Raw genomic sequence first — 12,545 nt, 5'->3', positions numbered from 1 at the left:
CAATGAGTTTTATTAAATGTTTTATAATCTGCATTCTGAATTTCTAAATACACATTATGTTTTAAACTGTATCAATAATAAAAATAATATTTTAACTTGAGTCAGTGAAAAATAAATTGCTTTTTTAATATTAAATAATTATTTTTAGTTCTGAAATAAAATCTAATTATTTTTAATTTTATTATAATTTAAAATAATTAATTTTTTTAATCTTTATAAAAAGGAATGAGATATTGGTGGTAACAAAAATTATAAGAACCTCAAAATTTATACAAGAAGCAAACAACAAATATAGAATAGAGGAGCGTTTCGAAAGTAAGAAAAGAAGAGAAAAACCATACACATGATTAAATGGGGAAAGCAAACCACTGACTTATCATCATTTCCAAAACAAATGATTGATGACACCTCACTTATCCATTTTCACAAACCGGTAACTTCCTGTAACTGGATCCGTATCCGACTCCATGACCCGATGGAACGCAGAAGAAGATGATGAAAAAGGAAAAAAAATAAAAAGCAACACAACAAAGCCGAGAAATTTCTCATCTTTCCCGGTACAATTCTCAGGCCTCAAGAATTATTTGCACAAGATCCATTTACACTGTAACCCTAATCCATTGTAAATCTCTGCGCGGGAGAGAGAGACAGAGAGGAGAGTTAATCGACGACAACTGTGGAGCGAGCGGGCAATGGATGAGAAGCAACACATGGTGGAAGAAGAGGATCGGAGCAGCGAAAGTGGAGATTATACGTCGGAAGACGAAGGAACTGAGGATTACCGCCGCGGTGGCTACCATGCGGTGCGAATCGGTGATACCTTCAAAAATGGTCGTTACGTTGTTCAAAGTAAGCTCGGTTGGGGCCATTTCTCCACCGTCTGGCTCGCTTGGGACACGCAAAAATCTGTACGCTTCCTCTCCTTACGCATATATTTTTCGTTTTCTTTTTCTTTTGAGGTCGATCTCGTATGGAATTCGTGTTATTTCTCTGATTTGTTAGTTTATTATGCATTTGGTTTCTGAAGTTTTTGTTTTATTATTATTATTTTTTGTTTAGTTTGTGTATAAGGCCAGATTTGATTTTATTTTCTAATTTCAATTCAGTGCATATCGGTGCACTTTGGTTTCATGGTGTTTCTCTTTTATTGTTATATAGTTGCTTTTTCTTGATTTAGCTGGAGGAATTAGATTATGATATTTCTGTTTCATCTTGATTAAGTTTAAGCGAGATAGAACTAATTTTGTTGAATTATGGTAGTGCTTTTCATTTCAAATTCAATAAGGATCAATTTAGTTCTACAAGCATGCTGTTAATGACATTTTTCCTGGCTGTACATTGTTTCATGGCCGATACCTGTTGAGCTAGGGAAATTTACCTCTTTTTGATTGTATTGGTGTTCAAGTATGCAGCTATTGGTTTCTAGAAAATGCAAAAATAAAGAAGAGTATTCAACCTTAATTTTACAACTTTTCTCGAACCTTCAACCTTTGCTTTTACAAATTTTCTTGAAACTCTATTAGATTGAGAACTAGGGGGCTAATTGGCTTGATTGAATTCATGCATTCATCATTTGCAAACAGAAACAAGTGTAATAATACATCTTTGTCTTTGCATTTTGCACTTTGTCCGAACAACTGGATGAGTTCAGTTGAGCGTTTCACAATTTCATTTTTAGTTTAGCTACTTTGTCAAAAAATGCAGCAACAGTTATTGATAATTTTCTTTTTGGTCTGCGTGTATTCGGCATACTTCAAAAAAAAAAAAAGCTGATAATTTTTTTATCTTTTCCAAAAAATGCAGCAATTTGTAGCTTTGAAGGTACAAAAAAGTGCTCAACACTATACTGAAGCTGCCATGGATGAGATAACCATCTTGCAACAGATTGCAGATGGAGATCCTGATGATAAAAAATGTGTGGTAAAGCTTTTGGATCATTTTAAGCATTCAGGTCCAAATGGACAGCATGTTTGTATGGTTTTTGAGTACTTAGGTGATAATCTTTTGACCCTTATCAAGTATTCTGATTACCGTGGAATGCCCATCCATAAGGTTAAAGAGATTTGTTTCCATATTTTAGTGGGTTTGGATTATTTGCATAGACAACTTTCTATTATACATACTGATCTGAAGCCAGAGAACATATTGCTATTATCAATGATAGACGCATCAAAGGATCCAAGAAAATCTGGTGTGCCTCTCATTCTTCCAAATAGTAAGGATAAGACTGCTCTGGAATCTATTACAAAACTAAATGGAGATTTGACTAGGAACCAAAAGAAAAAGATACGAAGAAAGGCTAAGAGAGCAGCTCAGGGATGTGTGGAAAAGGAAGCTTCTGCTGAAACTGATGCAGATCCTGAAACATCTGCCACAGAGGAAACAATCGTGGGTTCTGCTGAAGATCGACCTACTAGTTCTGATAATGCAAACAGACTATCTGATGCCGATGGAACAAAAGGTATTGGGTCAGAAAATCAGGGTAATAAGAGGGGAAACCGCTCCACAAGGCAGAAGCTGTTGGCCTCTGTTGACCTGAAATGCAAATTGGTGGACTTCGGAAATGCATGTTGGACATACAAACAGTTTACAAATGATATACAGACTAGACAATATCGGTGTCCGGAGGTGATCCTTGGATCTAAATACTCCACGTCAGCTGATCTTTGGTCCTTTGCTTGCATTTGTTTTGAGCTTGCAACTGGTGATGTGCTTTTTGACCCCCATAGTGGTGACAACTTTGATAGGGATGAGGTAAGATATGCTATAGAATTATCATTGTTTATGACGGTTGCTTGATGTTTTCTTCTTGTTCTCCCTCTTATTCTTTCTTTTTAAAATATGCATCGGTTGCATAATATTTTCTACTGTGCCTCAGCCACTTCCTTTCTCTCAGTACACATGCAGGAAAAAATGAATCTTTTTAATATATGTTATTGGAACATTGAATCAAATGTAGACTATAAAAATGTTATAATATTTTCCAAAATGTATTTCAGATGGAATAAGTAGGAAACCTGCAGGGCGTACAATATTTGAAAGTTTACTTGCTACAATTTATGATTTTAGGAGCATAAAGGTGCCAAATCCTTGTGGCTTAGTCTAGCAACATATTTATGTCTGCAATCTACTCATAAATCCTGCAAATCGCGACATGAATATTTTTCTTCCTTTTACTATAGTATTGTAGGGATGTCAATGATAGTAAAAGGTTATTATGCTCCAAACCTATTTATTGAGTCATTAGAGATGGCAATCGTTGCATAATTGTAGATTAAGCCTTTGTCAAAACTCAAAAAGAAAAAGGAATTTTGTGACAATGTTTTGCTAGTCAAGAATAGATGTATTATGGTTTGCAATCTGCAACATGTCACAAGCAGGAACAAAATCCTATGATGCTAACATTGATTGTTCATATAAGCACTACGTTCTACCCTGGTGTAGACCTTCTATTTTGTTTAATCCAACATTGTGCTTATAGTGCAGCTACAGTTACCTGATTTTCATGCACATACGAATCGTTTAGCACTCTCTCGCCAAAAGCTTTGTCATATGGATCAATATCAACATTAGCAGTTGTGGTTTTTTCTTATAATTCTCTTTTATGTTATGCATGCTACCCTTCATGATGCAGAGCTTGTCGGAGCAGAATCTAATTTTTTTTTTCTCCTCATGAATTGGAAAATTGTTTGTCTCATTGTGCTTTTAGCATGTCCTAGCATTGGTTTGCTTGCACTTGGATGCATACCTCCATGATTTGGGAAAGTAATCCGACTTATACCATCTTAATTTGGTAGAGATGCTTATTCTTGTGTGACATGACCAGTTATTTTTGTGGTTGACCATGTCCATTTGATTGCATACTTAAAGAAACTGCATGATTGGTAACAACAGTAAATAAGGTAATATGTTCTGTTGAAACTTTTACAAACATACTCTTTATGTATTTCAATTAAACTTTTCCTAATATATTTTTATTAAAAATCCATTTTTTTCCGGTGCACCAGTAGTGTATGAGGTAATCTTCTGTAGTTTGCCCGAGTCTCATAAGTTATCCTATTTTTGGCTCCAACAAGGCATTAGTTTGTATTTATTATTGCAATGTGACTTCAGGATTAATTTGGTTATTTGCTTTCCAGTGAAGAGATAATAGAAGGGAGTGGCGACCAGATTTATATTTGTGGAAATATGCTACTCTTTGCCTTTTTTTCTATTCTGAGTATTACATAATTAATCATTGCAAGTTTATATAATTTTCTCTATCTGTTTCAGGACCACTTAGCATTGATGATGGAGCTTCTTGGAATGATGCCGCGCAAGGTGAGACAGTTCTTTTCCGCTGTTTAATAAGTGACATAAAAAAAACATTTACATCTAACTCCAGGATGTTGGCATTGATTCTCAGATTGCATTAGGTGGCCGTTATTCTCGGGATTTCTTCAATAGATATGGTGATTTGAGGCATATACGCAGATTGCGTTTCTGGCCCTTGAATAAGGTTCTCATAGAGAAGTATGAATTCAATGAAAAGGATGCAAATGACATGACTGATTTCTTGGTCCCTATCCTTGATTTTGTCCCTGAGAAGCGGCCAACTGCAGCTCAGTGCCTTCTTCATCCGTGGATCACTTCAGGCCCTCATCTCTTAGAGCCATCTATGCCAGCTCGACAAAATGAAGCCTCAGAAGGTCTAAACTTGGAAAAGAAGAGAGAGAAGGATGAGAGGGAGGCAATGGAAATAGGAATGGGGAATATTGCAATCAATGCAGATTCCAAAGCAGTTAAAGATTCTCCATCTAGCAGTAAACTCTCCAAGCCAGCCACCATTAGCTCTTCTAGGTAGGATTCCAGCCTATGGGACTAGCATTCTGGCCCTTCTTATCATCCATTGCGGTTTTCTGCGACAGCACCTGGCATTCTTGCAGGACATGATCTTACTGGGAAATTATCTAATTTCCATATTAGTAGTGCGGGAGCATGAACATGGAATGGAATCATGTGGCTCTGATGCCAGTGCGGGTTTGGGCGGTGAATTGGATTAAAAAAGAAAAAGTGGATGCGATGGGAGAACTCTCTCAAGCACGATTCTTGGAGTTTGTCTGTTGGACGATTGGTCAAAAGAAACTTTTGCTGCAAACTGTGCGTTTGTGAAGATTGTTTGTTTTATGTGATTCATGTACTGGATGAATAGTAGATGCTGGATTTTAGATACATTATTTAAATCTACAAATTTTTTTCTTTCAGCAGGACTTTCCCTTAGTATTTTATATGGAGCTTGTTGCATTTTCTGTCGGAGCCCCGGCTGGTCGGAAATTTTGATGTTCTTGGTGTGTTTTGTGTGATTCTCTCTTGTATTAGATGCTATGTTTCTCAATTGAACAAAACTGACTGATAAATTCATGGAATGTTTAAATTTTATCATTCAAATTTTATCAAAACGCCCTTTTTTAAGAGGAAGATACCTCGAGATTTTAAGTCGATATTGTTATTATTTTTATTTTGATCGTTTTGTCGTTTTAAGTTGAAGTTTAAACTTGAACTTGGCGTCTGACAAGATTAACAACATTAACAGACAGAACAGGCGGAAGCTTAACCATAATGGGAAGGATTAGTGGGCCCAATTTTATCATTATTATCATTTAATTGAACGTACAAATGTGTGAAAGCTGACTTCATATCTGACAATAATCCACCCAATAATATCTTAATTCAAAATTCCATTTTGTACTGCTGCGATGATTTGAGTTCTTTCCACTCCTATCCATCGTCTACTCGTAATCTTTTGACAACAACATTTTCTGCTCTAATAATATGTTACACTTGTAATTTCAACGGTTTGAATTTTGTTAATTTTAAATTTTTTTTTCAATTTTTTTTTGTTTTAATATTTTTTAACTCAAATATAAATCAAACATTTCAATTGTAAATTTATAAATGATTTCCTTCCAAATTTTTATGAAACCATTTATATTGCTATAGAATTCCAAAAAAAAAAAAAAAAAAAAAAAAAAAAAATCTCAAACACTGTTTTTATAAAATTTTTGAAAGCTAAATAGATATTTTCGGTTGTGGCAGCATCCGGAAATTATCAAATTATTTAGGTTTAACTCCATTAAAGTATTTAACTTTTCATTTCAAAAATGTTATTTTCACCATTAAGCGAAGGACTAAATAGTAATTAAATATAAAACGTGAAAATTAAAAATAATAAAGTATTTGAATTTAATGAAAAAAATAATCAAATATTTTAATTATTGCAATGATAATAATTAAAAATAAATAAATCTTAAGATAAATCTCAAAAACTAATCGATGTAATTGTTAGACAAGAAAAATGAAAACATAATTATGATTAAATTCCCAACTAAATAATTATTTACCATTTCTTTTAATTTTAAGAATGAAAATCCTTTTTCCCTTAAAAAAAAAAAAGAATGAAAATCTTTTAGTTGGATAATGATGAAGTTCCAAATGGTCAACATTTGGTCTGCCAGATTCAGAAGCAAAGGAATGTTTGTTCACTTCCCCCCTCCATTCTCTATCATTGAGCTTCATTTTTAATTTTAATAATAATAATAATAATGAACTTGAATTTTATTTTTATTTTTATTTTTTGATTATATTATTTTTAGTTTTTTTATTGATGATTGAACTTGAATCACTTAATTTTTATTCTAAAAAATTATCCTTCGTATTTATGAATTTTATTTTCCAATTAATCAATTCTACAAAATTTTCAATAGATGCCATGAATTTTACAAATTTCATATTTTCATTCATCAAATGATAATTAGATATTATTATCAAGAAAATATGTGTATGGGCCAGCCATATGATATGCAAGATCTTATCAGAAAAAGAAGGTGTGAAGAAGCTGCATTTGAATTGATTTATCAAAAAGCAAACCTTCATAAGATTCCAAATGGGATATTTCTTTATCTGCATCATGCAAATATCTGGCTTTTTCCTTTAATTCCAAATTTGATTTTGGACTTGTTTGATCATTTTCGAACACATCTTGTATTGAAATGTCCATAGGAGTTCTATTTTACTCCAAATTTTGTTTCTAATCAGATTCACTTCATTTAAATAATGCAGCCAAAAAACAGATGATAAGTGAATGCATTAGAAGAGAGACGGGTTGAATGAAATTTGCATTGATTTTCCTTTGAACAAATGCATAGATTTACCCTTCAAATTTAGGCGATTTGCCTTGTGCCACCTTTATATTTACGGAGAACTACCATGATCCTGCACCGTCATATTTCAGTAATAACTATACTCATCGCCAATCATGATTGAACTCTTACAAAATTATTTTATTTAGGTAAGAGTATAGTTAATAGATCTCCGCAAACTTCAAGTTTCAAGTTTATGCATTAGGCTACTTTATTTTGAAATTGTTGGAAAAGAGTGGCCTTTTACCATGGCTAAATTACTAACTAAAATTCTCATATAAAACACATTTATGAGAAGGAATATAAACAAACCCGATAAACGAGATTAGTCTCGTATCCAACCCGAAAAAAGTGTGATACGATATCAAATTCAAATAACAGTAAATTTATTTTGGTAAATAACAAATATCCATTCATTTCAAATCCATGCAAAGTGTTTTATAAAGAAAAAATTACTAATACATTTTATATATGCAAAAGAAAGGGACAAAAAGAGAAGTATATAAACTGAATCCTTCAAAGATATTATTTATTCTTAAAATAGGAAGAAAAAAATTCCAATATCAGCAAATGTAGAAATGCATAACAAGAGTAACTTTATTAAGCACTGGAGGTGTTAGCCAGTAGCTAACACTCAAAACATATGGCCACAAAGTAACAAAAATATAGCAAAAAGCAAAACAAGGCACTCTGAAATTGGTTGGTGTCAACCGGTAACTAACACCCAAATAAAATACAAATTAACATTGAAAAGACAAAACCCTTTATTACTGTTTCAAGACAAATTTTGTTTGACTTGGTCAACTAGGTGTTGGCCAACATATCACAATTTGTCCCTTATCTTTTCACTTTTTGCGCTAAAAACCTTTCCTAGCCATTTTACCATACACTAAATCTTCATTTTAAGCTTCACAAGTTTCCTACTTGAAAGTGCAGAGGATTGCCAACGATCATTGACTGCTGCAGAACCCTAAGAATCCCATAAATTCATGATTACTTATCATTTCTATACTGTTCTCGATTCCAATAACTCCTGCAAAAGATCGAATATTCGTAATTGTAGGTGGATTCTATATATATATATATATATACACATATGTGAATGCAGGGTAATCCTGAATAATTCTCTTTGAATTCGCGATATGAGCAGTAGGTTGCTTATATCGACCCTTCTAAGCTACCATTTATATATATATTTTATATACATATATCAAGCAGAAAGAAAATATTTGTATATAAATATATAATGGAGAATTGGATGTACCCATTGTGAGAGCACTAGCAAAGATGACAGCAGAGAGGATGAAAACAATAAGGGAAGCTCTTCTTAGTAATGTAATGAGCTTCCTTACAAAAAACTGTCCCCAGAAGCCAGCAAGAATGGACACCGTCATGAGGTACAAAGCTACAAAAAAAAGAGATATTGGGAAGGAATTTGTGAGCTGGACCACAAATAACAAATTTCCATTGACATGATTTTTTATGTAAGATTTTATAACAAAACCAAGAAGATAAAGAAAGCTGACATGTACGAACCATAAGGTATTGGGAATCTCTTGAGCAAATAGAATTCCACCACAGATAAGGATGATGAGAACAGCATCACAAATGTTGCTGTCGCACTTGCAACCTACAGCAAATTAAAGATATTTGTGATATCAGTTAAAAAAAATAAAAGAAAAAAAAGAAATTAATTTCAAATAAAGAAGTTAAAGTTTTATCTGGCATTAGTTCTGGGAAGAAGAAGAAGAAAGTTTAAGCAAAGAAAAAAGGTGCGATGATATGTTCTACTATACAAATTTCTTGCATTCATGCATTGGATAATAATTAAATTATTTATATATATGCAAAATTAGTTCTAGAGAGAAAAAGAACAGCTTTAAACAGAAATATTTACTACAATCATTTTCTTCAAAAAAAAAAAAAAAAAAAAAAAAACAGTGTCAGTGTTTAGCAAATGAGAAATTTTCCCCGCCGCACATTCTACATCAATATATTAATGAAGGGAACTTGAAAAGAAGAAATAAGACAGAAAGCGTGATTGCTTGTTTAATAATTTACAATTAGTCAATGATTTGATTGTAAGTAATTGTTAGATGCTTAAGTAATAATTAAAAGAGAAAATAATAATTAAACCTGTGGTATGACTCCAATCTCTAAGAGCAATGGACCCAGAATGAACCCACCACCAGATCCGAGAAGGCCACCAACAGTGCCTCCTAATATTCCACAGAGTGCACAAAAGGCAATATGCATTGGAGTCCATTCAATAGAAGCCTCACAAATTGTTTCTGTGTTGCCTGTGCTAATTCTCTTCTTGTGTTCTTTGCATAATTTGACTGATTCAAATCCAAACACTACCAATGCTATAGGGAACTGCAAGACAGAAAATATTTAGAGAATACAAAAATAGATTTACCAACTAACAACAATAAATTGTTTTATATGTATAAAGAATCTTGCTTAGTATTATATTACCTGCAAAGAAAAGATCAACCAGTACCATGTACCGCAAACTGCCACATCATTCTGCCAGACAAATAAAATAGAATATAAGCACATGGATGCATTCAATCATTTAGAGAGAAACAAAGAAAGAGATTGTACTTGCCTTGGTAATCTGAAGGAAGAGGAAACAAACCCAAACAATTACTAGCACCAAAAGCCTATTCCAATCAAGATTGAAACAAACTGTTTGCTAGAAAAAGTAAAAGAAATTGGATCCAGGTCAAGCACATTGAAGATGGTAATTGAATAAAGTGAACAACTTTAATTACTTACATATTCTGTTCTTTCTTCTTTAGGAACCAATGGCTCATATTCTGTATCAATCAGAACTGCATATCACAGGAAAATAACACAACATACTGTTCAATATCCCAAATAATAATTAGTAATAATTATTTATAAAGGTAAAGACCTTGAATTGAATCTTACGTTCCCCACGAGAGTTAACAATAGTTTCTTGTTGCTTGGCCATTTCTTTCTGCAATTTGAAGATTTAAGAAAGAGTTTATAAGCAAGACAACAAATTATTAGTTTCAATTGACATTAAATTATGAAAATTACCTTTAAGATTGTCTCTTCCTTCCACATTTCAATGCCTTTAAAGAAAGACCTGGAAGAGGTACCTGGACACAAAAGAAATCAGAAAAATAACAAATAGCTTAAACATAAAGAAGAGCAAAGAGCAGAGTGTACCTAAAAAGAGGATGATAATAAGGACAGTTATTAGCCAGTAAGGGAAGACGACACTCAAAGAAACACCAATGGTGATGCCAAGCATAAGCATAGGCTGAAAGAGAAGAGCCAAATCATAATCTATAATGGGCACTTCCTTTGTTGGATGAGGCACTCTTAAATTATACCAAACTGATGATGCTGATGCCCCCATTATCATACCTGCAGCCATCCAAAAAACATAAGAAATCAATTAATCCTAAAAAAAAAAAAACTAACTCGATAAAAGTAAAAATGGGGCAAAGCTAATTTACTAAAAAAGAAAAATTGATTCAGATTCATAACCCATGATTTTTTTAGAATCCCTTTTGACCTTTGCCTTTCTAGCTTTTAAGAACTAATTGATTGATATATAAGAAGTTTTGAACTTTATTCAGTTTTTTTTTAAAAAAAAGAAATAAAAAAAGAAAGTAGTTTAAAACTCTATTGACAAACAGATTGGAAGAACATAAATACTATACATTTGGAAATAGCAGCAGCAGACTTTGTATCAAATCCAACAATCAAAGTAAGCATAGGAACAAAAATGCCACCACCACCAACACCACCCACAGTTCCACATGCAGATCCAAGAAATCCAATCACAGTAGCCAACACTAGTCTCCAACTAAACTCCAATTTCTGCACCAACCAAAATACAAGAAAATAAAAATCCAAACTTTATAAATACACATATAAACAGAAAAAGGTAACATGTCGCCGGTAACCGTAACACATACCGGCCAAACTCTGTCTGTGTTGGACGTCAACGACAAACCGAGAACAGTGGAGTTTGATTGGGTTTTAACATGTGGGTCGGCGAAGACGATTTCAAAGGCAATAGCGAGAGAAAGACCAGTGAGCAAATGGAACAGCAATCTTCTTTGTGCCATAGGCCGCGGCGGATGATACAAGTATAGAGCAGAACCAAGAGAAGAATACAAAGACGCTCAAAGGCTCAAGCTTTATCTCTGAGCTAAGAAAACCAGAGTTATGAGAGAATATACGTTACTTTCTGTGAACAGGAACGAAAAAGATGTTAATGCAATGAACTAATGATTATAAATAATATAAATTAACAATCGAAGGAAAAGTTGTTAAGGAAAGTACAAAGACAGAGAGAGCCACAGAGAGGAGAAACATGAGGGTCCTTGTCGTTTTTATACCAGAGATAGGTCTCAGTCTCACACTCACATGCATTTACAGTGGCCAAACGAGAAATCCTCCCGCGAGAGTATTAATTTCCGTTTCGTTTTGGGTGTCATTTAAAGTAATAATAAAATACTTAACAAACTTATTATCTTACCTTAATTTTAAATTAAGTTATGTATAATTGACTAAATCATTTTTAAGTCAACAATCTAAAATGGTTTCAATAGATAAAATTTGAGTAACGGAATTTAAATATTTTATGAATTTATCAAAAATATATTATTTAATTAAAATAAGTTAAAATCTATGAAATTCATAAGTTTCATTATATAGCCATAACTTTACTATTTTAGAAGAAAAAAGAATCATAATTTATAAGTGAAATTTTCTCGATTCTATTACTTTTTAAAGATTAAAGAATTTAAACCATTTAATTTTATTTTAAAATACTATTCAATTTCATGTATTTTATTTTTCATGTACTCGTAAAGTTAAAATATCAACTCCATTTTTAATTGAAAAATAAAAAATGTGATACTAAAAAAAAAAAAAAAGAAATTTGATAAGTATAGAAATGTACTAATTTAACCCATATAGATAGCAAGAAATAATAGTAAATTTGAAAAAAAAATATTTTGTGAAATTTGTTTTGTTTTGTATGATTCTATTTTCCAAAATATAATTATACATACCTTGGATGTTTCTAACCATTTCAATATATTAATTAGGATAGTTTAACCTTATCAACATAATAATGTAATGGATAGAAAATGGTACTGTTTATTTTTTAATAACATATAAGGTGGTGGAAAATTTATATATTTTTTAAATAAATGAAAAAATATATTATAATTTCTCTTTTTCATATATATGAGAAATAAATATTTAATAATTTTTTATAATTGGTAGGAATTTATAACGAAAAGGAGTTACTTAATTATTTTAGGCACATAGAGTAATTTGGAAACTAGACTTTTTTTTTTTTTAAATAGTTTA

At 32.2% G+C, this 12,545-nt stretch overlaps 2 protein-coding genes across 2 annotated transcripts; one reads left to right on the top strand and one right to left on the bottom strand.

Moving 5' to 3' along the window:
- Positions 1-360: 360 nt before the first annotated feature.
- SRPK4 (ser/arg-rich protein kinase 4) lies at positions 361-5,405 on the top strand. The gene is made up of 4 exons (XM_012227146.4): positions 361-908; positions 1,804-2,754; positions 4,273-4,320; positions 4,406-5,405. The coding sequence occupies exons 1-4, from the start codon at positions 693-695 to the stop codon at positions 4,841-4,843; spliced, it is 1,653 nt and encodes a 550-aa protein (XP_012082536.1). The 5' UTR covers positions 361-692; the 3' UTR covers positions 4,844-5,405.
- Positions 5,406-7,757: 2,352 nt separating this feature from the next.
- LOC105642334 (Sulfite exporter TauE/SafE family protein) lies at positions 7,758-11,496 on the bottom strand. The gene is made up of 12 exons (XM_012227143.4): positions 11,138-11,496; positions 10,880-11,039; positions 10,380-10,580; positions 10,248-10,309; positions 10,116-10,164; positions 9,960-10,015; positions 9,790-9,876; positions 9,657-9,707; positions 9,315-9,554; positions 8,715-8,808; positions 8,443-8,583; positions 7,758-8,211 (listed from the first exon to the last, which is right to left on the bottom strand). The coding sequence occupies exons 1-12, from the start codon at positions 11,288-11,290 to the stop codon at positions 8,129-8,131; spliced, it is 1,377 nt and encodes a 458-aa protein (XP_012082533.1). The 5' UTR covers positions 11,291-11,496; the 3' UTR covers positions 7,758-8,128.
- Positions 11,497-12,545: the final 1,049 nt, after the last annotated feature.

Source organism: Jatropha curcas, chromosome 2 (genome assembly GCF_041381405.1).
Source record: "Jatropha curcas cultivar XTBG-Jc1 chromosome 2, XTBG_Jcur_1.0, whole genome shotgun sequence".
Lineage (NCBI taxonomy): Eukaryota > Viridiplantae > Streptophyta > Magnoliopsida > Malpighiales > Euphorbiaceae > Jatropha > Jatropha curcas.
This window is presented reverse-complemented; position numbering and strand designations above follow the sequence as displayed.